At 45.9% G+C, this 25,439-nt stretch overlaps 1 protein-coding gene across 2 annotated transcripts in view; it reads left to right on the top strand.

The window, feature by feature from the left end:
• Nucleotides 1-1,280: 1,280 nt before the first annotated feature.
• The window catches only part of IQSEC1 (IQ motif and Sec7 domain ArfGEF 1), an 816,093-nt gene continuing 791,934 nt past the window's right edge, over nucleotides 1,281-25,439 (top strand). The window contains exon 1 of one of the 2 annotated variants that reach the window (XM_069736804.1): nucleotides 1,281-1,935. In XM_069736804.1, the coding sequence (XP_069592905.1) occupies nucleotides 1,685-1,935 (251 nt within the window). In that variant the 5' untranslated portion in view covers nucleotides 1,281-1,684. The remainder of the gene's footprint in view (nucleotides 1,936-25,439) is intronic. The other variant, XM_069736797.1, reaches the window with a different exon arrangement.

Below are 25,439 nucleotides of genomic sequence, written 5' to 3'. Positions count from 1 at the left end.
GTCAATTTATGCTCATCCACAACGCTTGCACTGGAAAACACAGCTGATTTTTCATCTGGAAATTCCACTGTGTATCCGTGACCCGTTTCAACATGCAGCCCCGGGGTCTCGAACATATTATTCAAGCACGCCAAAGTCACTTGGTTAGCACCCGAGCATGCTCAGATAACACCCTATCCCAGCACGTTCGCTCATCACTATTGTCTACTAATTGGAAGATCCCATCTTAGAGAAAGAGAAAACGCAGCAGCCCAATAGTGTACGCCGGGCTCATGTGTTCGTCGCTGCTACGGCACTGGTATGTTATTTTTATTTTAAAAGGGGTGGCCAGGTAGACCAACCCCTTTAAAGGGAACATGTAAGCTGATAAATACTGCCCAAACCATGGGCAGCACATAACAGGCACTGGCTATATGATCACAGCCATTTATGTTTGTCTCTAAAACGCTGCGGTGTAAGGCTACGTTCACATTTGCATTGTGCGCTGCTGCGTCGGCAACGCAATGCACAACGCAAACAAGAACGCATGCAAGACGCATAGTTTTGCGACGCATGCGTCCTTTTTTTGCCGGATTTTGGACTCAAAAAAAATGCATCTTGCTGCGTCCTCTGCGCCCTAACGCTTGCGGCAAAAAAGACGCATGCATCGCAAAATGCATGCAAACGCATGTCCATGCGCCCCCATGTTAAATATAGGGGCGCATGACGCATGCGTCATGCGCCCGACGCAGCCCGGCAGAGCGCTAATGTGAACGTAGCCTATCAGAGAACTACCGGAGATCGAGCGGCGCTATTAACTAGTTGTACAGGCGGGTCCTCGGTGGCTTCTCCCCACCCGCTGACAATGACTATACGCCCATAAAGGCAGACACTTGTCAGTCACTGTCAGCGCCGCAGACGGGAAGAAGGCACCGACCAGTCTGTGTGACTAGTTCCCCCGTGCGGCTCAGTCCCTGGCGACTATGAAAAGTATGACTAGGGCAACCATACACTGCTGTGATCGTACAGTCAGGGGCCCACACAAGCTAGCCACAGTTTAGGCAGCATAGATCAGCTGGCAGGTTCACTTTAACCTCTACGGATTTAGATGGGGATGTCATAAAATGCCCTGTAGATGTAATGCGCCGGCGTCCCAATCCTTTTATTTGGGGAGTGTATGGCGGTGTATTATTTGTGCACAGTGTGGCAGTATTAGTACAAGGGCACGCAGGCTGCCTTTCTCTACCCCAGTGACTGGTTGCTCTCCCTGCCGCCGGCACAGGTGGGCACATCCTGGCATTGCCCCCTGTAGCCGGTGCAGCAGCAGGTAGCACAGGAGGTCGGTGTGTGCCGCCAGCAGTGAGGGGAGCGGACCCGAGCAGCCTCACATCTCTCCCTCCTTCCTCATCTCCCAGCCCCCAGCTAATGAGCCCAGCCCTTAGCTCCATCATCCCGGGGACAGTATCCCAGCGACTCCCAGTCACCAGCAGCGTCTCTCCCATTCATCGCCAGTCACTGGCAGGGGCCACAGCGCTCACCGGGCACCGGCAATGGCGGAGAGACGGTGCCTGCACCCGGGAGCACCGTGCACGGCGCCGGGGATGTGAGGAGTTCCTCCTGCACCGGCATTCAGGCTCAGTGCCATCGCAGCAGTGACTGACATCCTCTACACAGGCATGTGTCCCGGGGGCTGAGGTCGCCCAGCATGGAGCCCCCTGCAGAAAGTCCATGTCGGGCGGCAGAATACCTGAAGGAGCTCAACAAAATCATTGAGACCCAGCAGGAGCTTCTGGAGAAGCAGAAAAAGAGGATTGATGAACTGGAGGAGCAAGTGAGCAGCCTGTACAATGAGAAAGCCTGCCTGCAGGAGGAGCACCACAAGCACCTGGCCAGCTGCAGGCTGCACCAGCCGCCCGCCGCCACCGCCTGCCTCAGCGCCATCCAGGAGAACGACAGGTAATGGGGAGGACGCCAGGGGGCGCTGTCACACACCTGTTGCTGAATGCTGTAGTTCCAATATTTACCACCAGGGGGTGCTGCCCTCAGTGGGCAGATCATGTGCTAATGTGAGGTGTGGAGCTACAGGCTCAGTCGGGGGCAGGCGTTACTAGGTCACTTGTCAGATACCAGTTAGGCTATGTGCACACGTTCAGGATTTCTCGCAGAAAATTCCTGAGAAAAACCTGAAATTTTCTGCAAGAAATCTGCATGCGTTTTTGCCGCGTTTTTTTTTTGCCGCGTTTGTGATGCGTTTTTTTCCGGACATTTCCCAATGGATTTTGTAGTGGGAAATCCGCAAAAAAAAAATGCAAAATTAATGGTTTTTACCGCGATGCGTTATTTTCGCGGGAAAAAAACGCATCATGTGCATAAAACATGCGGAATTCATTCTAAATGATGGGATGCTTATTGTATGCTTTTTTTTTTTGGGAAAAACGCAAAAAATTTTTTGAAAAAACAGCAACGTGTGCACACAGCCTTAGGGGTATGTTCGCCCACGGGGGTTTTTTAATGGAATTTTGAAGCAGATTCCACTGCAAAATCTACATTAAAACAGTTTTGACTATTCTGTAAGGAAAGCTTCCTATGTATCTCAAAGGGAAATCAAGGCTACAGTGAACGCGGTTTATTTCTGTGAGGAAAATTAGAGCCACATGTTAATTCTTGAGGCGTTACTACGTGAAAATGCTCCAGATTTGACCACTGAAACAAAAAAAAAAGCCTCATATACAAAAACTGTGTGTGAACATTCCCTTACAGTCTACAACACAGCCTCTCCTGAGGGGGTTAGAATGGAGTTTACGTCCACCATTGTGTTTGTGGTAAAAATTGGCATGTGGACACTACAGAGCACACGAAGGTGCCGGATAAGCGGTCTGCTAGGGTGGTCTTGGCAGAGGATATATGGTGCAAGTGATAATCTCTCACTGAAAATCTAGTATGGAAAAGCGGGCGGTCTCAGCGTATACCGCCATGCTGTATACGAGAATATGGCGCTTTGTATGTCACGTTCCTGTCAGCGCCGCTACCAGCTGTTTCTGAAAGAGAATTTTTAAGAATTTTCTAATTTTTCTCCTCAGACTTATTGCATATTATATATTGCCACATATTAATGAATAATGACGTCTCCATGCCTCGGGGTCTACACATGTATGTTCTTCATAATCACAGGGGAATATTGGTATTAATTTTGTCACTCTCATTATCCTTTAATGGATCGATATGTTCTTGGTATCAGCTATATACAGAGGTTGGATCTAGTGCATATCACCAGCCTGCCAAGAATGATGACAGAGGGAGCTCGGTCCTGGCAAAGAAATGGCACATGGAAAATACTATATATACTGTATACATATAGACGCACATTATATACACACACACACCACACACATATTTATACATATATATATTTATATACACACGAATAAGTATAAACATACAGTATATACATACACATATATATATTATATAGACACATACACATATATACAGTATATATAGACACACACACATATATACAGTATATACACACACACACATCACACACATATATACATATATATACACACATACATATACAATATATATATATACAAAGACACGCATATACGTATATATATATAAATATACACACACATATATAAACACACACTCATGTATACATATAAACACACATATACATATATATGCACACACACATACACACATATATATATTATATAGGCACATTCACATATATACAGTATATATAGACACACATATGCACACACACACATATACAGGTCCTTCTCAAAAAATTAGCATATAGTGTTAAATTTCATTATTTACCATAATGTAATGATTACAATTAAACTTTCATATATTATAGATTCATTATCCACCAACTGAAATTTGTCAGGTCTTTTATTGTTTTAATACTGATGATTTTGGCATACAACTCCTGATAACCCAAAAAACCTGTCTCAATAAATTAGCATATTTCACCCATCCAATCAAATAAAAGTGTTTTTTAATAACAAACAAAAAAACCAACAAATAATAATGTTCAGTTATGCACTCAATACTTGGTCGGGAATCCTTTGGCAGAAATGACTGCTTCAATGCGGCGTGGCATGGAGGCAATCAGCCTGTGACACTGCTGAGATGTTATGGAGGCCCAGGATGCTTCAATAGCGGCCTTAAGCTCATCCAGAGTGTTGGGTCTTGCGTCTCTCAACTTTCTCTTCACAATATCCCACAGATTCTCTATGGGGTTCAGGTCAGGAGAGTTGGCAGGCCAATTGAGCACAGTAATACCATGGTCAGTAAACCATTTACCAGTGGTTTTGGCACTGTGAGCAGGTGCCAGGTCGTGCTGAAAAATGAAATCTTCATCTCCATAAAGCATTTCAGCCGATGGAAGCATGAAGTGCTCCAAAATCTCCTGATAGCTAGCTGCATTGACCCTGCCCTTGATGAAACACAGTGGACCAACACCAGCAGCTGACATGGCACCCCACACCATCACTGACTGTGGGTACTTGACACTGGACTTCAGGCATTTTGGCATTTCCTTCTCCCCAGTCTTCCTCCAGACTCTGGCACCTTGATTTCCGAATGACATGCAAAATTTGCTTTCATCAGAAAAAAGTACTTGGGACCACTTAGCAACAGTCCAGTGCTGCTTCTCTGTAGCCCAGGTCAGGCGCCTCTGCCGCTGTTTATGGTTCAAAAGTGGCTTTACCTGGGGAATGCGGCACCTGTAGCCCATTTCCTGCACACGCCTGTGCACGGTGGCTCTGGATGTTTCCACACCAGACTCAGTCCACTGCTTCCTCAGGTTCCCCAAGGTCTGGAATCGGTCCTTCTCCACAATCTTCCTCAGGGTCCGGTCTCCTCTTCTCGTTGTACAGCGTTTTCTGCCACATTGTTTCCTTCCAACAGACTTACCATTGAGGTGCCTTGATACAGCACTCTGGGAACAGCCTATTTGTTGAGAAATTTCTTTCTGGGTCTTACCCTCTTGCTTGAGGGTGTCAATGATGGCCTTCTTGACATCTGTCAGGTCGCTAGTCTTACCCATGATGGGGGTTTTGAGTAATGAACCAGGCAGGGAGTTTATAAAAGCCTCAGGTATCTTTTGCATGTGTTTAGAGTTAATTAGTTGATTCAGAAGATTAGGGTAATAGGTCGTTTAGAGAACCTTTTCTTGATATGCTAATTTATTGAGACAGGTTTTTTGGGTTATCAGGAGTTGTATGCCAAAATCATCAGTATTAAAACAATAAAAGACCTGACAAATTTCAGTTGGTGGATAATGAATCTATAATATATGAAAGTTTAATTGTAATCATTACATTATGGTAAATAATGAAATTTAACACTATATGCTAATTTTTTGAGAAGGACCTGTATACAGTATATACACACACATACACACACACCCATCACACACACACACATATATACAGTATATACACACACATCACACACACACATATATACATATATATACACACATATACAATATATATACACACACACATATATGTATATAAATATACACACACATATATAAGCACACACTCATGTATACATATAAACACACATATACATATATATGCACACACATATATATAATTTACATATAGATACACACACATATGCACACATACACACACACATATTTTTCAGTCAGTAAAACCATTTACTTACTACTCTACACACCCCGGTCATTTACATATATGAGAATGGAGCCGGTGTCTGTCGCAGAGCTTGCACTCTAAATACATAGCTAAATACTCTCATAAGAAATCCTCATATTCTAATGATATAAAAACACACAGAACATGATGAGAGTAATAATCTGCGTAATTAATTTCACAGTAAACATGTCAGCTGTGAGGATTCTGCTGGATTACAGATCGCTGAGGGTTAAAGGTTTCCTGGTGCTTATTTCTAATGATCCCATTATCCTCTCATTTATAGCTAAAATCATACAATTTATCAAGTGAGACAGAATATAAAGTGCTCCCTGGAGTTGTGGCATCTGACAGAGGCTAATCTATATGTGCAGTATATAGATCTGTGACGTGCAGCATTTCTGGACTTCACATTAATTCATTGAGAATTGGGATTATTATGGGATTATTATACCCAGCCATTTCTACAGCCGAGTATCGTTTGGCTGTGACGCTGAAGGCTCCATTGTTGTGTGTGGCTGATATTTCATTTTAACTTGGCAGTCACAGGGAAAGCTGAGGAGGAAAAACTCGCTGTTTTCAAACATATAAAACTCTAGGAGAAAAAGATTGCGAGTCTCAGGCATTGAGGATATGTCAGCATCTTCCAGGACTTCTGTAGGGACCAGCGGTGAAGAGAGGAATACAAGATTTTTCCATGTTGTGTTTTTTATTTATATATAAATAAGAACACAAAGAAATACCAGCCCCAAAGGAAAGAAACATATAAAGATATGATGTGCATAGTATAGAACAGCAGAGTACATGGAAGAGAGGAGGCTTCATGGCAAAAATCTAAATTAGCCTCCCAATATGTGATGGATTTTGCCATTACGGACAGAAAGGTCTATTACTGGTTTCTCCATCACCCAATTTCCAGAACCTTCTGCTTGTTTCTCCACCTCTTGTCAGGCTGGCCATACATATCTCAACCGACTGCCCCATACAGATTAGATAGCCGCCAGCTATTGCACCCGACTGCCCCATACACATTAGATAGCCGCCAGCTATCTCACCCGACTGCCCCATACACATTGGATAGCCGCCAGCTATCTCACCCGACTGCCCCATACACATTGGATAGCCGCCAGCTATCTCACCCGACTGCCCCATACACATTAGATAGCCGCCAGCTATCTCACCCGACTGCCCCATACACATTAGATAGCCACCAGCTATCTCACCTGACTGCTCCATACACATTGGATAGCCGCCAGCTATCTCACCCGACTGCCCCATACACATTAGATAGCCGCCAGCTATCTCACCCGACTGCACCATACACATTAGATAGCTGCCAGCTATCTCACCCAACTGACCAATACACCTTAGATAACCACCAGCTATCTCACCCAACTGCCCCATACACATTAGATAGCTGCCAGCTATGTCACCTAACTGCCCCATACACATTAGATAACTGCCAGCTATCTCACCCAACTGCCCCATACACATTAGATAGCCGCCAGCTATCTCACCCAACTGCACCATACACATTAGATAGCCGCCAGCTATCTCACCCAACTGCCCAATACACATTAGATAGCCGCCAGCTATCTCACCCAACTGCCCAATACACATTAGATAGCTGCCAGCTATCTCACCCAACTGCCCAATACACATTAGATAGCCGCCAGCTATCTCACCCAACTGCCCAATACACATTAGATAGCCGCGAGCTATCTCACCCGACTGCCCCATACACATTAGATAGCTGCCAGCTATGTCACCTAACTGCCCCATACACATTAGATAACCGCCAGCTATCTCACCCAACTGCCCCATACACATTAGATAGCTGCCAGCTATCTCACCCGACTGCCCCATACACATTAGATAGCTGCCAGCTATGTCACCCAACTTCCCAAAACACCTTAGATAACCGCCAGCTATCTCGCCCAACTGCCCCATACACATTAGATAGCCACCAGCTATCTCACCCAACTGCCCAATACACATTAGATAACCGCCAGCTATCTCACCCAACTGCCCAATACACATTAGATAGCCGCCAGCTATCTCACCCAACTGCCCAATACACATTAGATAGCCGCCAGCTATCTCACCCGACTGCCCCATACACATTAGATAGCCACCAGCTATCTCACCCGACTGCCCCATACACATTAGATAGCTGCCAGCTATGTCACCTAACTGCCCCATACACATTAGATAGCTGCCAGCTATGTCACCCAACTTCCCAATACACCTTAGATAACCGCCAGCTATCTCACCCAACTGCCCAATACACATTAGATAACCACCAGCTATCTCACCCAACTGCCCAATACACATTAGATAGCCGCCAGCTATCTCACCCAACTGCCCAATACACATTAGATAGCCACCAGCTATCTCACCCGACTGCCCCATACACATTAGATAGCCGCCAGCTATCTCACCCAACTGCCCCATACACATTAGATAGCTGCCAGCTATGTCACCCAACTTCCCAATACACCTTAGATAACCGCCAGCTATCTCACCCAACTGCCCCATACACATTAGATAGCCACCAGCTATCTCACCCAACTGCCCAATACACATTAGATAACCGCCAGCTATCTCACCCAACTGCCCAATACACATTAGATAGCCGCCAGCTATCTCACCCAACTGCCCAATACACATTAGATAGCCGCCAGCTATCTCACCCGACTGCCCCATACACATTAGATAGCCACCAGCTATCTCACCCAACTGCCCAATACACATTAGATAGCCGCCAGCTATCTCACCCAACTGCCCAATACACATTAGATAGCCGCCAGCTATCTCACCCAACTGCCCAATACACATTAGATAGCCGCCAGCTTTCTCACCCAACTGCCCAATACACATTAGATAGCCGCCAGCTATCTCACCCAACTGCCCAATACACATTAGATAGCTGCCAGCTATCTCACCCGACTGCCCCATACACATTAGATAGCTGCCAGCTATTTCACCCAACTGCCCCATACACATTAGATAGCCGCCAGCTTTCTCACCCAACTGCCCCATACACATTAGATAGCCGCCAGCTATCTCACCCAACTGCCCCATACACATTAGATAGCTGCCAGCTATCTCACCCGACTGCCCCATACACATTAGATAGCCGCCAGCTATCTCACCCAACTGCCCCATACACACAGCTCAGCAGACATTTCTAGCAGCGATTTATCTTCTCTGAAAAGAAAAGAATTGGGCATTAAAATTCCAGATGACAATGTCTGGGGAGAGTGGGGAGATCTCCATAAACATCAGATGGTCAGTCAGTCCCATCAAAATCAGGTGACTGTGATCCAATGTGTAACAGGTTCTCTGCTGATGGCACTCTGCAGGGCCTTGCCAACCATTTGCAAAAAGAAGGGACCAACAAGGCCAGCGCTCCTGTCAGCAACTAAGTCTTCCCCTCTCTAAGGCTGCCATCACACTAGCAGTATTTGGTCAGTATTTTACATCAGTATTTGTAGCCAAAACCAGGATTGGAACAAATAGAGGAAAAGTATAATAGAAACATATGCACCACTTCTGTATTTATCACCCACTCCTGGTTTTGGCTACAAATACTGATGTAAAATACTGACCAAATACTGATAGTGTGACGGCAGCCTCATACTGATCACAGCCTGGATGCTAACAGGCAGTAACACTATATTCCTGGGGTACATGCGAGTTTGAAATATCTAATTAGGACTTCACTTTCTCAATTGTAATGTGAAAAGCTTCTAAGATGTCAGATTGGATTCTTGTTCTTCATTTTTTTCTGAATTGACATCTGAACGATATAAGGCCGGCGTCACACTACCGTGTTTTACTGACGTAAGAGAGGTGCTGAAAATACGGATTGCATACGGTACAATGCTTCTCTATGCCCCTGCTCTTATCAGCCGTATTTTACTGATCCGTATTATACGGTCTTCTACGGCCGTAGAAAATCGCAGCTTGCTGCGTTTGTCACCGTATTGCGCAAAAAATCCGCCAATGAAAGTCTATGGGGGCCAGAAAAATACGGATTACACACGGACCAACAGTGTGACTTGCGAGAAATACGCAGCGGTGTTAGAGAGAAAAGCCGGCAATTCAGTGCGGTGTACAGTAAAATCACACTGACAGCTTACAGTAGAATAGGTAGAATAAATGTGGACACATAGAATAGGTATATATATATATATATATATATATATGTCAGGGAGACACCTATATATATATATTTATATTTCATACAGCGCGAGATAGCTGAAAAGCCGGTAATTCAATTGCCGGCTTTTGCTATCTCCTTCCCAAACCCGACATGATATGAGACATGGTTTACATACAGTAAACCATCTCATATCCCCATTTTTTTTGCATATTACACACTACTGTTAGTAGTGTGTATGTGCAAAATTTGGGCGCTCTATTAAATTAAAGGATTAAAAGGCGTAAAAAATTGGCGTGGGCTCCCACGCAATTTTCTCCACCAGAGTAATAAAGCCAGTGACTGAGGGCAGATATTAATAGCCTGGAGATGGTCCACAGTTATTGGCCCCCCCTGGCTAAAAACATTTGCCCCCAGCCACCCCAGAAAAGGCACATCTGGAAGATGCGCCTATTCTGGCACTTGGCCACTCTCTTCCCATTCCCGTGTAGCGGTGGGATATGGGGTAATGAAGTGTTAATGTCACCTTGCTATTGTAAGGTGACATATAAGGCCCCGTCACACATAGCGACATTGCTAGCGAGATCGCTGCTGAGTCACAAGTTTTGTGACGCAACAGCGATCTCAGTAGCGATCTCGCTATGTGTGACACGTACCAGCGATCAGGCCCTTGCTGTGAGATCGCTGCTCGTGTCGGAATGGCCTGGGCCATTTTTTGATCGTTCAGGTCCCGCTGACATCGCTGAATCGGCGTGTGTGACGCCGATTCAGCGATGTCTTCGCTGGTAACCAGGGTAAACATTGGGTTACTAAGGGCAGGGCCGCGCTTAGTAACCCGATGTTTACCCTGGTTACCATCGTTAAAGTAAAAGAAACAAACGCTACATACTTACCTACCGCTGTCTGTCCCCGGCGCTGGGCTTCTCTGCTCTGGCTGTGAGCGACGGGCAGCCGGAAAGCAGAGCACAGCGGTGACGTCACCGCTCTGCTTTCCGGCCGCTGTGCTGACAGCCTGAGCAGAGAAGCCCAGCGCCGGGGACAGACAGCGGTAGGTAAGTATGTAGCGTTTGTTTTTTTTACTTTAACGATGGTAACCAGGGTAAACATCGGGTTACTAAGCACGGCCCTGCGCTTAGTAACCCGATGTTTACCCTGGTTACCCAGGGACTTCGGCATCGTTGAAGACAGTTTCAACGATGCCGAAGTCTTTCCCCTGTTCGTTGGTCGCTGGAGAGCGGTCTGTGTGACAGCTCCCCAGCGACCACACAGCGACGCTGCAGCGATCCGGATCGTTGTCGGTATCGCTGCAGCGTCGCTAAAGTGTGACGGTACCTTAAGCCAGATTAATAATGGAGAGGCGTCAATTATGACACCTATCTATTATTAATCCAATAGTCTGAAATGGTTAAAAAAAAACACAAACACATTATTACAAAGTCTTTTAATGAAATAAAAACACAGGTTGTTGGAATATTTTATTATCCTTGTAATCCACCTGAAAAACCTCGCTCTGTAACAAAGGAAAAATAAAAAAACAACAATATCACATACCTTCCGATGATCTGTCACGTCCCACGATGTAAATCTATCTGAAGAGGTTAAATTTATTTACAGGCAGGAGCTCTGCTAATGCAGCTGTGCTCCTGGCTGTAAAACCCCAGCAAATGAATGTAAAGTAGGTCAATGACCTGTAGTTACCTTCAGTCGCGGTGATGTGCCCTCTGGTGGTTGTCCTCATATGAACTCGAGCCTGGGAACTTTTCAGATTTTTTTCCCACACTCGAAGGACATCCAGCAGAGGGCGCATCACCGCGAATGACGGTAACTACAGCTCATTGACCTACTTTACATTCATTCGCTGGGGTTTTACAGCCAGGAGCACAGCTGCATTATAGCAGAGCTCCTGCCTGTAAATTTTTTTTAACCCCTTCAGATGGATTTACATCGTGGGACGTGACAGATCATCGGAAGGTATGAGATATGTGAGATATGTGTCCGTTTTTCTCGTCCGTGTGCTGTCCGTGTGCCGTCAGTGTGCTGTCCGTGTTTGTTTTTTGAAACATTTTTTTCCATTTTAACCTTATGAATTAAAAAACGCACACGGACTGCACACGGATGGCATCCGTGTGCGGTACGTGTTTACACGCACCCATTGACTGTAATGGGTCCATGAGATCCGTGTGCTCCCACGAACACTGACCTGTCTCCATGTTTTGCACACGGACACACGGTCCGTGAAAACACGCTAACATCTGCAGAGACACATTCATTTTAATGTGTCTACGTGTGTCAGTGTCTCCGGTACGTGAGGAAACTGTCACCACACATACCGGAGACACTGATGTGTGAAACCGGCCTTAGGCCAGTCTCACACATCCAGATAATTCCGGTACCGGAGAAAACGGTACCGGAGTTATCCGTGTCCGTGTGTCCGTGTGCTCATGTAGGCCATCCGTGTGGGATCCGTGTGATGTCCGTGAGTACGTTTTTAGGGTCCGTGTGCTGTCTGTGTGCTGTCCGTGTGCCATCCGTGTGCTGTCCGTGTCCGTGTATTGCAACAATTTTTACAATTTTAACCCTATGACAGGAAAAACGCACACGGACAGCACACGGATGGGACACGGACAGCATACATGTGTGGTACATGTTTACACGGACCCATTGACTTTAATGGGTCCGTGTGATACGTGCGCTCCCACGAACACTGAAATGTCTCCGTGTTTTGCAAACGGACACACGGTCCATGAAAATACGCTGACATCTGCAGAGACACATTCATTTTAATATGTCTACGTGAGTCAGTGTCTCCGTTACGTGAGGAAACTGTCACCTCACGTACCGGAGACACTCACGTGTGAAACCGGCCTTAGACGCATGATAAGGGCTTTAAAGGGAATCTTTCAGGGGATTCATGCTGCTCACACCATGGGCAGCATAAAACTGGGACAGACTTTACAAACATTTATGATTGAGGCTGTGTGCACACGTTCAGGATTTTTCACTTTTTTTTGGTGGTTTTCCGCTATAAAAATGCGATAAAACCGCTAAAAATAAGTTTACATTAAGCATCATATTATTAGAATGCATTCCGCATTTTTTGTGCACATGTTGCATTTTTTTCTGCAGCGGAATTGCATTTCGGAAAAAAACGCAGCATGTTCATTCTTTGTGCGGAATTGCGGGGATTCCGCACACATAAGAATCCATTGGTCCGCTTATTTCCCACATGGGGGTATGCCCACCATGCGGGAAGTAAGCGGATCATGTGCGGTTGGTACCCAGGGTGGAGGAGAGGAGACTCTCCTCCACGGACTGGACACCATATACCTGTAAAAAAAAAAAGAATTAAAATAAAAAATCGTGATATTCTCACCTTTCGGCGGTCCCTGCAGCCTTCCCGCTCCTCGCGATGCTCCCGTTCCCAGTAATGCCTTGCGACAATGACCTGTGTTGACGTAGTTTTCTCGCGTGATGCTACGTCATCTGGGGTTATTGCTGCGAGGCATTATTGGGAACGGGAGCATCGCGAGGAGCGGGAAGGCTGCAGGGGCCGCCGGAAGGTGAGAATATCACGATTTTTTGTTCTTTTTTTATTATTTTTAACATTATATCATTTTACTATTGATGCTGCATAGGCAGCATCAATAATAAAAGGTTGGTCACACTTGTCAAACACTATGCTTGACAAGTGTGACCAGCCTGTCAATCAGTTTTCCAAGCGATGCTAAAGATCGCTTGGAAAAGGTTAGCCTTCTGCAGGCTAATTACGCTTGTAAAACGCTAGTGTTTAGCGGGAAAACGCATGCCAATTCAACACGTGTATTTCCCGCGGCAGGGAGTTGCGGAATTGCCACTGAAATTTCCGCGGCAATTCCGGACGTGTGCACATAGCCTTAGGGCTCTATAAGGCGTCCGTGATTATCGGACCGATCTGGGATCACAATACATAAACTGGCCCCGACCCTGAGTGTGACAGCCTCATAGAAATAGATAAAGCTGTCACGCTCGGGGTCTGGATACTACAGCCAGTCCATCGATTGTCATCCAAGATTGGACTGACGTTTGAAAAGAGCCCTAATTCTGAAATGCTGCAAAGGAGTCAGGAAAGAGGAGAACAGTCATCAGGTAGGCTCTGACTAGTCCCTGACCAGCATGGCTAGATATGACCCTATTCGTATTTCAGGAGAGAAATGTCAATTTATCTGAGCCAGGTGGGGAGAAGCCAGCAGTCACCCACCCAGATGACTTCTCCCCATTCTTCAGTTCTTCCCAAACTAGATGCCTGCAGTTAAATAAAACCTGTCAACACGATTTTGTAATGTAAACATGGCTTTAACAAAGATTAAATTGATACCTTCGGTGAACAAATCCGCTTTCTTGATCTTCTTTAATAACCATGTGAAGTTTTGTGCTAATTAGGTTTCAGTGCACAGGGGCCGGACTGTGCACTGGGTTTTCTCCTTCCTGTCTGTGATTTCCCGGCCCCTCCGGTCTGTGAATGACCGGTCACTACTGAGATTTCCTACAGAGGAGGACGGTCATTCACAGACCAGAGGTAGGCAGAGGGGCCAGAGAATCATAGACCCAGTGCACAGTCCGGCCCCTGTGCACCGAAATCTAAGCAGCAGAAAACTTTAAATGGCGATTAAAGAAAAACCTCAAAGTAACATAGTAACATAGTTAGTAAGGCCGAAAAAAGACATTTGTCCATCCAGTTCAGCCTATATTCCATCATAATAAATCCCCAGATCTACGTCCTTCTACAGAACCTAATAATTGTATGATACAATATTGTTCTGCTCCAGGAAGACATCCAGGCCTCTCTTGAACCCCTCGACTGAGTTCGCCATCACCACCTCCTCAGGCAAGCAATTCCAGATTCTCACTGCCCTAACAGTAAAGAATCCTATTCTATGTTGGTGGAAAAAGCTTCTCTCCTCCAGACGCAAAGAATGCCCCCTTGTGCCCGTCACCTTCCTTGGTATAAACAGATCCTCAGCGAGATATTTGTATTGTCCCCTTATATACTTATACATGGTTATTAGATCGCCCCTCAGTCGTCTTTTTTCTAGACTAAATAATCCTAATTTCGCTAATCTATCTGGGTATTGTAGTTCTCCCATCCCCTTTATTAATTGTGTTGCCCTCCTTTGTACTCTCTCTAGTTCCATTATATCCTTCCTGAGCACCGGTGCCCAAAACTGGACACAGTACTCCATGTGCGGTCTAACTAGGGATTTGTACAGAGGCAGTATAATGCTCTCATCATGTGTATCCAGACCTCTTTTAATGCACCCCATGATCCTGTTTGCCTTGGCAGCTGCTGCCTGGCACTGGCTGCTCCAGGTAAGTTTATCATTAACAAGGATCCCCAAGTCCTTCTCCCTGTCAGATTTACCCAGTGGTTTCCCATTCAGTGTGTAATGGTGATATTGATTCCTTCTTCCCATGTGTATAACCTTACATTTATCATTGTTAAACCTCATCTGCCACCTTTCAGCCCAAGTTTCCAACTTATCCAGAGCCATCTGTAGCAGAATACTATCTTCTCTTGTATTAACTGCTTTACATAGTTTTGTATCATCTGCAAATATCGATATTTTACTGTGTAAACCTTCTACCAGATCATTAATGAATATGTTGAAGAGAACAGGTCCCAATACTGACCCCTGCGGTACCCCACTGGTCACAGCGACGCAGTTAGAGACTATACCATTTATAACCACCCTCTGCTTTCTATCACTAAGCCAGTTACTAACCCATTTACACACAATTTCCCCCAGACCAAGCATTCTCATTTTGTGTACCAACCTCTTGTGCGGCACGGTATCAAACGCTTTGGAAAAATCGAGATATACCACGTCCAATGACTCACCGTGGTCCAGCCTATAGCTTACCTCTTCATAAAAACTGATTAGATTGGTTTGACAGGAGCGATTTCTCATAAACCCATGCTGATATGGAGTTAAACAGTTATTCTCATTGAGATAATCCAGAATAACATCCCTCAGAAACCCTTCAAATATTTTACCAACAATAGAGGTTAGACTTACTGGCCTATAATTTCCAGGTTCACTTTTAGAGCCCTTTTTGAATATTGGCACCACATTTGCTATGCGCCAGTCCTGCGGAACAGACCCTGTCGCTATAGAGTCACTAAAAATAAGAAATAATGGTTTATCTATTACATTACTTAGTTCTCTTAGTACTCGTGGGTGTATGCCATCCGGACCCGGAGATTCATAACCAAAAGTCTCAATGTAATCAGTATTACAGCTATGTCTTTATATGACAAAATCGTGCTGACATGTTGGCTTTAAGGAGCCTGTCCCAATTTCATGCTGCTTCCTTCCTTGCACCCATCCCTCAGACCCTGCGCTAGGCATAACACAATGTATCCGCTTTGCCTGGAATGAACCTTTAATCTGTACTGATTTGTTTACAAGACACTGGCGCTGGATGCTGTTTACCTCTTCTGTCCATACATACGGCTTCTCCTATGATTTGCCAAGGTTACTTAAAAGAAAATATTTTCCTTGTAGATGATACGAGGCGGGCGGGTGTCCGAGCGTTTGCCATTTAGCCAATTTGAGCTATAGAATGACCCAAATTCAGTCGATCTGTGATGAATATGGAGAGCTTTTGTTATTATTTAGTTGACATTTATTTATGTTATATTTATATATTTGCCAATAGGAAGCTCTAAATCCACATTGATTTCTGCGGTCTCCTGTTCCCCAGTCTCACTTGTGTTGAGGGGCTGTGGATGTGTCCGAGCTTCTCTTACAGGAAATTATACCTGTTTCCGGTGATTTCTCAGCTCCTTACTCATGAGGAGAATACATATTATTAGCCAGTTAATAATGATCTAAAATGTAACTTTCTCATTTTCTCTTGATATCTTTTGAAACTTTTCAGTACTTAGTTTTAGCAACTAAAGCTATGAAATTGAGCCTTTGGGGTATTCTAAATGAGCTATAATGTCTAGAGAAATGTGTTTGCCGCATGCTGGAATCCCCAGAGTTAGAGGCTTCCTTATAATCTTAGATGTGGAAGCCTTATATCAGGAAAAAAACGAAATGTATTAATTGGAAACATATATAAACCGTTCACAAATGCCGTATTTGTTGCAGATTTTCATTACAGATGCTGTTACATGAATATTTGCAACAAAGTACAAAGCAATGACTATGAAAGGGGGTATAGAAAGCACTATTTTTATGGAGAGGGATACATGACGCAGAGATTTTATTCCAACATGCTTTATTCTGCAGCAGATTTAGTACAGAAGTAACATTCATGACATAATCAATACGTTACAGGGAACCTGTCTGCTGATTCGTGCTACCACCAGCAGCATAAATTGCAGCAGTGCAGATAAGCGGGGAGGAGGGGGCAGAGTTTCGGCCACGAAAATGGCGGACACGTCGCACAAAAAAACGTTACATTGAACATTTTTTTGTGCCGACGGTCCGCCAAAACACGACGCATCCTTCGCACGACGGATGCGACGTGGCCATACGTCGCAATGCATGTCTATGGAGAAAAAACGCATCCTGCAGGCAACTTTGCAGGATGCGTTTTTTTCTCCAAAACGATGCATTGCGACGTAGCCCAAACGACGGAAGTGTGAAAGTAGCCTAAGATGTGGGGCAAGGAAAAACTGCCAAGGATCAGCATCGGACTAGTCAGCCAAGACACATAGTCCCTGGCTGGCTTTTCAATGTAAGCTTTTTCTGAAACACTGCTGCATTTCAGTCTAAGGGCTCATTTCCACTTGCGAGTAAAACGGACGAGTGCAATCCGATAAAAAATCGGATTGCACTCGGACCAATGTTATTCAATAGGTGTCTTTTCATTTGCGATTTTTTTTCTCAGCCGAAGTCGGACTGAGAAAAAAAATCGCAGCATGCTGCGATTTGCTGCGAGTCTCGGACGAGACTCACCAGTGCAAGTCAATGGGTGCGATAAAAAAAACGCATGGCATACGGAACATCCGTATTCCATCCGTTTTTTACGGATACCTTACCATTCTGTGGCATAGAACACTGTAAAGAGTCCTGTAAATGACTGTATAAAATTAGTTGCAGAGAAAAAAAAGGATTGCATACGGATGTAAAACGGATGGTGCGATTACAAAATCGCATTGAACTCGCATCGCAAACGCATGACAAACGCATACTTGTCATCCCTTTTTTCGGTCCAGATTACGGACCGATTTGTCTATCACAAGTGGAAATGAGCCCTAAAGGGAAAAATTGCATGTTGTGGAGGGAGTGCAGGGCGCGGGCGCGGGATCTGGCGCCAAAACTGATTTGTATGTTCGGGGAGTAGTACTGTATTACAATGAAGATAGGAGGCAGGGATTTCTTCCAGCACCGCGCGCCCCGGAGCCTGGAAGAAATCATTAGCATAAGGAAAGAATGTAAGATTTCTCAACAACAAGACCATTAATATGAGGCATACGGGTAGGACTAGTGTAACATTTCTATCACCTGTATGCCCATATTAGTAGGTCATATACCTCCCAGGGGGTGACAGATTACCTTTAAAGGAAATCTGTCCACAGGTTCTTGCTACCTAATCTGAGATCAGCATAATATAGGTGTCAAGACCGTGACTCCAATTATGTGTAACTTACTAGGCTGCTTGCTGTCATTTTGATAAAAACACTGTTTTATTAGCAGATGATCACTAGTAGACTAGTAAACCTGCTGCCATGTAGTCCTCCATATTCATGAACTCTATTTAACCCCTCCCCCAGTACTGATTGGCAGCTTTATGCCTATGCACAGTGTACGCAGAACGCTGCCAATCAGTGGTGTCAGCAGGGTTATACCGAGCTCAGAGTTCAGAAAACTGGTAGTTCTGCAGCAGAGAAAACCATTACCTGTAACTGAGTAAGTGACACATGCAGTCAAAAGTATTAACCCCTTAGCGACCGCCGATACGCCTTTTAACGGCGGCCGCTAAGGGTACTTAAACCACAGCGCCGTTAATTAACGGCGCTGTGGAAAAAGTCCATAGCGCCCCCCAGAGGTCGATTTTCTCCGGGGTCTCGGCTGCCGAGGGTAGCCGAGACCCCAGAGAACATGATTCGGGGGGTTTTTAACCCACCCCGCATTTGCGATCGCCGGTAATTAACCGTTTACCGGCGATCGCAAAAAAAAAAAAAAAAAGCGATCTCTTTTTAATTTCTCTGTCCTCCGATGTGATCGCACATCGGAGGACAGAGAAAAGGGGTCCCAGGAGGCCCCCCAATACTCACCTAGCTCCCCCGATGCTCCTCGTGTCTCCCGGTGGGCGCCGCCATCTTCAAAATGGCGGGCGCATGCGCAGTGCGCCCGCCGGCCGGCACCGGGAGAGTCTTTGGGGTCTCGGCTGCCGGGGGTAGCCGAGACCCCAAAGAGCACGATCGGGGTCGGTATTACCGACCCCTGTTTTGCGATCGCCGGTAATTAACTGTTTACCGGCGACCGCAAAAAAAAAAAAAAAAAAGTAAAGTGTAATTCTCTGTCCTCTGATGTGATCGCACATCAGAGGACAGAGAAATAGGGGGATTCGGGGACCCTAGCATACTCACCTAGGTCCCTGGATCCTCTTGCTGCTCCTCCTGGCCGCCGGCAGCAGAACATGGCGGACGCATGCCCAGTGCGCCCGCCATCTGTCTCCATCTGCCGGCCGGCAGGAGAACAGCAGTTGGGGCTAAAATTAGGGGTAGGGTTAGGGGTAGGGTTAGGGTTAGGGGTAGGGTTAGGTTAGGGTTAGGTTAGGGGTAGGGTTAGGGTTAGGGTTAGGTTAGGGGTAGGGTTAGGTTAGGGGTAGGGTTAGGGGTAGGGTTAGGTTAGGGTTAGGGGTAGGGTTAGGGGTAGGGTTAGGGTTAGGGGTAGGGTTAGGTTAGGGTTAGGTTAGGGGTAGGGTTAGGGGTAGGGTTAGGGGTAGGGTTAGGTTAGGGGTAGGGTTAGGTTAGGGGTAGGGTTAGGTTAGGGTTAGGGTTAGGGGTAGGGTTAGGTTAGGGTTAGGTTAGGGGTAGGGGTAGGGTTAGGGGTAGGGTTAGGTTAGGGGTAGGGGTAGGGTTAGGTTAGGGGTAGGGCTAGGGTTGGGGCTAAATTATGGGTTAGGGTTGGGGCTAAATTTAGGGTTAGGGTTGGGGCTAAACTTAGGGTTAGGCTTCTTTCACACTTACGTCGGTACGGGGCCGTCGCAATGCGTCGGCCCGACATACCGACGCACGTTGTGAAAATTGTGCACAACGTGGGCAGCAGCTGTAGTTTTTCAACACATCCGCTGCCCAATCTATGTCCTGGGGAGGAGGGGGCGGAGTTACGGCCACGCATGCGCGGTCAGAAATGGCGGATGCGACGTACAAAAAAACGTTTCATTGAACGTTTTTTTGTGCCGACGCTCCGCCAAAACACAACTGATCCAGTGCACGACGGACGCGACGTGTGGCCATCCGTCACGATCCGTCGGCAATACAAGTCTATGGGCAAAAAACGCATCCTGCGGGCACATTTGCAGGATCCGTTTCTTGTCCAAAACGACGGATTGCGACGGAATGCCAAACGACGCAAGTGTGAAAGTAGCCCTAGGGCTAGGGTTAGGGTTGGGGCTAAAGTTAGGGCTAGGGTTGGGGCTAAAGTTAGGGTTAGAGCTGGGATTAGGGTTAGGGTTTGGATTAGGGTTCGTATTAGGGTTAGGGTTGGCATTAGTGTTGTGAATTCTGTGGCTGAGTTCACTTCTGTGGTCACAAGTGGTATTGCAGTCTCTGGGCTTCCTCCCTCAGGTGTTTTGGTGAGCTCGTTGGCTGCCTTGCTATTTAGCTCCACCTGAGTCTGTCTTCCTTGCTCCTTGTCAATGTTCCAGTGTTGGATCTGAGCTACTGCATCTTTCCTTGGGCCTGCTGCTCTGCTAGATAAGTGCTTCTAGTTTGTTTTCTGTTTTTTCTGTCCAGCTTGCTATTAACTTTTGCTGGAAGCTCTGAGAAGCAAAGGGGTGCACCGCCGTGCTGTTAGTTCGGCACGGTGGGTCTTTTTGCCCCTTTGCGTGGTTTTCGTTTTAGGGTTTTTTGTAGACTGCATAGTTCTCTTTGCTATCCTCGCTCTGTCTAGAATATCGGGCCTCACTTTGCTGAATCTATTTCATTCCTACGTTTGTCTTTTCATCTTGCTAACAGTCATTATATGTGGGGGGCTGCCTATTCCTTTGGGGTATTTCTCTGAGGTAAGTCAGGCTTGTATTTCTATCTTCAGGCTAGTCAGCTCCTCAGGCAGTGCCGAGTTGCATAGGTAGTGATAGGCGCAATCCACTGCTGCTTATAGTTGTGTGAGGATAGATCAGGTACTGCAGTCTACAGAGATTCCACGTCTCAGAGCTCGTCCTATTGTTTTTGGTTATTGCCAGATCTCTGTATGTGCGCTGATTACTGCACGCTGTGTTGCCTGATTGCCAGCTTAACAGTACAAGGAGCCATACCAATGATTCCCAATAGAGGGAAAAAAGAAATCCTGACATCATTTTTTTTTCTTAGCTCTGTCTTCAGTCTTTTTTTTCCCCTAGACATTAGAGTGCTTCAGGACACAGCTGTGGACATGGATATTCAGGCTCTGTGCTCCTCAATGGATAATCTCGTTGTAAATGTACAAAAGATTCAAGATACTATTGATCAGAAATCGATGCTAGAACCAAGAATTCCGATTCCTGATTTGTTTTTTGGTGACAGAACTAAGTTCCTGAGCTTCAGAAATAATTGTAAGCTATTTTTGGCCTTGAAACCTCATTCTTCTGGTAATCCTATTCAACAGGTTTTGATTATTATTTCTTTTTTGTGCGGCGACCCACAGGACTGGGCGTTTTCTCTTGCACCAGGAGATTCTGCATTGAGTAATGTTGATGCATTTTTCCAGGCGCTGGGATTGCTTTACGATGAGCCTAATTCAGTGGATCAGGCTGAGAAAAATCTGCTGGCTTTATGCCAGGGTCAGGATGATGTAGAAGTATATTGTCAGAAATTTAGGAAGTGGTCAGTACTCACTCTGTGGAATGAATCTGCACTAGCGGCTTTGTTCAGAAAGGGTCTCTCTGAAGCTCTTAAGGATGTAATGGTGGGATTTCCTATGCCTGCTGGTTTGAATGAGTCTATGTCCTTGGCCATTCAGATCGGTCGTCGCTTGCGCGAGCGTAAATCTGTGCACCATCTGGCGGTATTGTCTGAGAGTAAATTTGAGCCTATGCAGTGCGACAGGACTATGACTAAAGTAGAACGGCAAGAACACAGACGTCTGAACAGACTGTGTTTCTATTGTGGTGATTCTACTCATGCTATTTCTAATTGTCCTAAACGCACTAGGCGGTTCGATAGCTCTGCCGTTATTGGTACTGTACAGTCCAAATTCCTTTTGTCCATTACCTTAATGTGCTCTTTGTCATCGTATTCTGTCATGGCGTTTGTGGATTCAGGCGCTGCCCTGAATCTGATGGATTTGGATTATGCTAAACGTTGTGGATTTTTCTTGGAGCCTTTGCGGTGTTCTATTCCGTTGAGAGGAATTGATGCTACACCTTTGGCCAAGAATAAGCCTCAGTACTGGGCCCAGCTGACCATGTGCATGGCTCCTGCACATCAGGAAGTTATTCGCTTTCTGGTACTGCATAATTTGCATGATGTGGTCGTGTTGGGGTTGCCATGGCTGCAAACCCATAATCCAGTATTGGATTGGAACTCTATGTCGGTAACCAGCTGGGGTTGTCAGGGAGTACATGGTGATGTTCCATTTTTGTCTATTTCGTCATCCATTCCTTCTGACATCCCAGAGTTCTTGTCGGACTTTCAGGATGTATTTGAAGAGTCCAAGTCTGATGCCCTACCTCCGCATAGGAATTGTGATTGTGCTATCGATTTGATTCCTGGTAGTAAATTCCCTAAGGGTCGTTTATTTAATTTGTCCGTACCTGAACACACCGCTATGCGCAGTTATGTGAAGGAGTCCCTGGAGAAGGGACATATTCGCCCATCGTCGTCACCATTGGGAGCAGGGTTCTTTTTTGTAGCCAAGAAGGATGGTTCGCTAAGACCGTGTATTGATTACCGCTTTCTTAATAAGATCACTGTTAAGTTTCAGTATCCCTTGCCATTGATTTCTGACTTGTTTGCTCGGATTAAGGGGGCTAGTTGGTTTACTAAGATTGATCTTCGTGGTGCGTATAATCTGGTGAGAATCAGGCAGGGAGATGAATGGAAAACGGCATTTAATACGCCCGAGGGTCATTTTGAGTATCTGGTGATGCCGTTCGGACTTGCTAATGCTCCATCTGTTTTTCAGTCTTTTATGCATGACATTTTCCGTGAGTATCTGGATAAATTCCTGATTGTTTACTTGGATGACATTTTGATCTTCTCGGATGATTGGGAGTCTCATGTGAAGCAAGTCAGAATGGTTTTCCAGGTACTGCGTGCTAATTCCTTGTTCGTGAAGGGATCAAAGTGTCTCTTCGGTGTGCAGAAAGTTTCATTTTTGGGGTTCATCTTTTCCCCTTCTACTATCGAGATGGATCCGGTTAAGGTTCAGGCCATCCAGGATTGGACTCAGCCGACATCTCTAAAAAGTCTGCAGAAATTCCTGGGCTTTGCTAATTTTTATCGTCGCTTCATCTGTAATTTTTCTAGCATTGCCAGACCATTGACCGATTTGACCAAGAATGGTGCTGATTTGGTTAATTGGTCTTCTGCTGCCGTGGAAGCTTTTCAGGAGTTGAAGCGTCGTTTTTGCTGTGCCCCTGTGTTGTGTCAACCTGATGTTTCTCTTCCGTTCCAGGTCGAGGTTGATGCTTCTGAGATTGGTGCAGGGGCAGTTTTGTCACAGAGAGGTTCTGGTTGCTCAGTGTTCAAACCATGTGCTTTCTTTTCCAGGAAATTTTCTGCTGCTGAGCGTAATTATGATGTGGGCAACCGAGAGTTGCTGGCCATGAAGTGGGCATTCGAGGAGTGGCGTCATTGGCTTGAGGGTGCTAAGCATCGCGTGGTGGTTTTGACTGATCATAAGAACCTTACTTATCTTGAGTCTGCCAAGCGCTTGAATCCTAGACAGGCCCGTTGGTCGTTGTTTTTTGCTCGTTTTGATTTTGTGATTTCATACCTTCCGGGCTCTAAAAATGTGAAGGCGGATGCTCTGTCTAGGAGTTTTGTGCCCGACTCTCCGGGGTTATCTGAGCCGGCGAGTATCCTCAAGGAAGGAGTCATTGTGTCTGCCATCTCCCCTGATTTGCGGAGAGTGTTGCAGAAATTTCAGGCTAATAAACCTGATCGTTGTCCGGCCGAGAAACTGTTCGTCCCTGATAGGTGGACTAGTAAAGTTATCTCTGAACTTCATTGTTCGGTGCTGGCCGGTCATCCAGGAATCTTTGGTACCAGGGAGTTGGTTGCTAGATCCTTCTGGTGGCCGTCTCTGTCACGGGATGTGCGTGCTTTTGTGCAGTCCTGTGGAATTTGTGCTAGGGCTAAGCCCTGCTGTTCACGTGCCAGTGGGTTGCTTTTGCCCTTGCCGGTCCCGAAGAGGCCTTGGACACATATTTCGATGGATTTCATTTCTGACCTTCCCGTTTCTCAAAAAATGTCAGTCATTTGGGTGGTCTGTGATCGCTTTTCTAAAATGGTCCATCTGGTGCCCTTGGTTAAATTGCCTTCCTCCTCTGATTTGGTGCCTTTGTTCTTCCAGCATGTGGTTCGTTTGCATGGCATTCCTGAGAATATTGTTTCTGACAGAGGTTCCCAGTTTGTCTCGAGGTTCTGGCGAGCCTTTTGTGGTAGGATGGGCATTGACCTATCTTTCTCCTCGGCCTTCCATCCTCAGACTAATGGCCAGACCGAACGAACCAATCAGACCTTGGAAACATATCTGAGATGTTTTGTTTCCGCTGACCAGGATGATTGGGTGTCATTTTTGCCGTTGGCTGAGTTCGCCCTTAATAATCGGGCCAGCTCGGCTACCTTGGTCTCTCCATTTTTCTGCAATTCTGGGTTCCATCCTCGTTTCTCTTCAGGACAGGTTGAGTCTTCGGACTGTCCTGGTGTGGATTCTGTGGTGGACAGGTTGCAGCAGATCTGGACTCAGGTAGTGGACAATTTGACCTTGTCCCAGGAGAAGGCTCAGCTTTTCGCTAATCGCAGACGCCGTGTGGGACCCCGACTTCGTGTTGGGGATCTGGTTTGGTTATCTTCTCGTCATATTCCTATGAAGGTTTCCTCTCCTAAATTTAAACCTCGTTTTATTGGTCCGTATAGGATTTCTGAGATTCTCAATCCGGTGTCTTTTCGTCTGACCCTCCCAGACTCCTTGTCCATACATAATGTATTCCATAGGTCGTTGTTGAGGAGATACGTGGCACCTATGGTTCCATCTGTGGAGCCTCCTGCCCCTGTTTTGGTGGAGGGGGAATTGGAGTATATTGTAGAGAAGATTTTGGATTCTCGTGTCTCTAGACGGAAACTCCAGTATCTGGTCAAATGGAAGGGTTATGCTCAGGAAGATAATTCCTGGGTTTTTGCCTCTGATGTCCATGCCCCAGATCTTGTTCGTGCCTTTCATATGGCTCATCCTGGTCGGCCTGGGGGTTCT

The sequence above is a fragment of the Ranitomeya imitator genome, chromosome 8, assembly GCF_032444005.1.
Source record: "Ranitomeya imitator isolate aRanImi1 chromosome 8, aRanImi1.pri, whole genome shotgun sequence".
NCBI lineage: Eukaryota > Metazoa > Chordata > Amphibia > Anura > Dendrobatidae > Ranitomeya > Ranitomeya imitator.
Note: the sequence above shows the minus strand (reverse complement) of the source record. Positions and strands in the feature narration are given on the sequence as shown.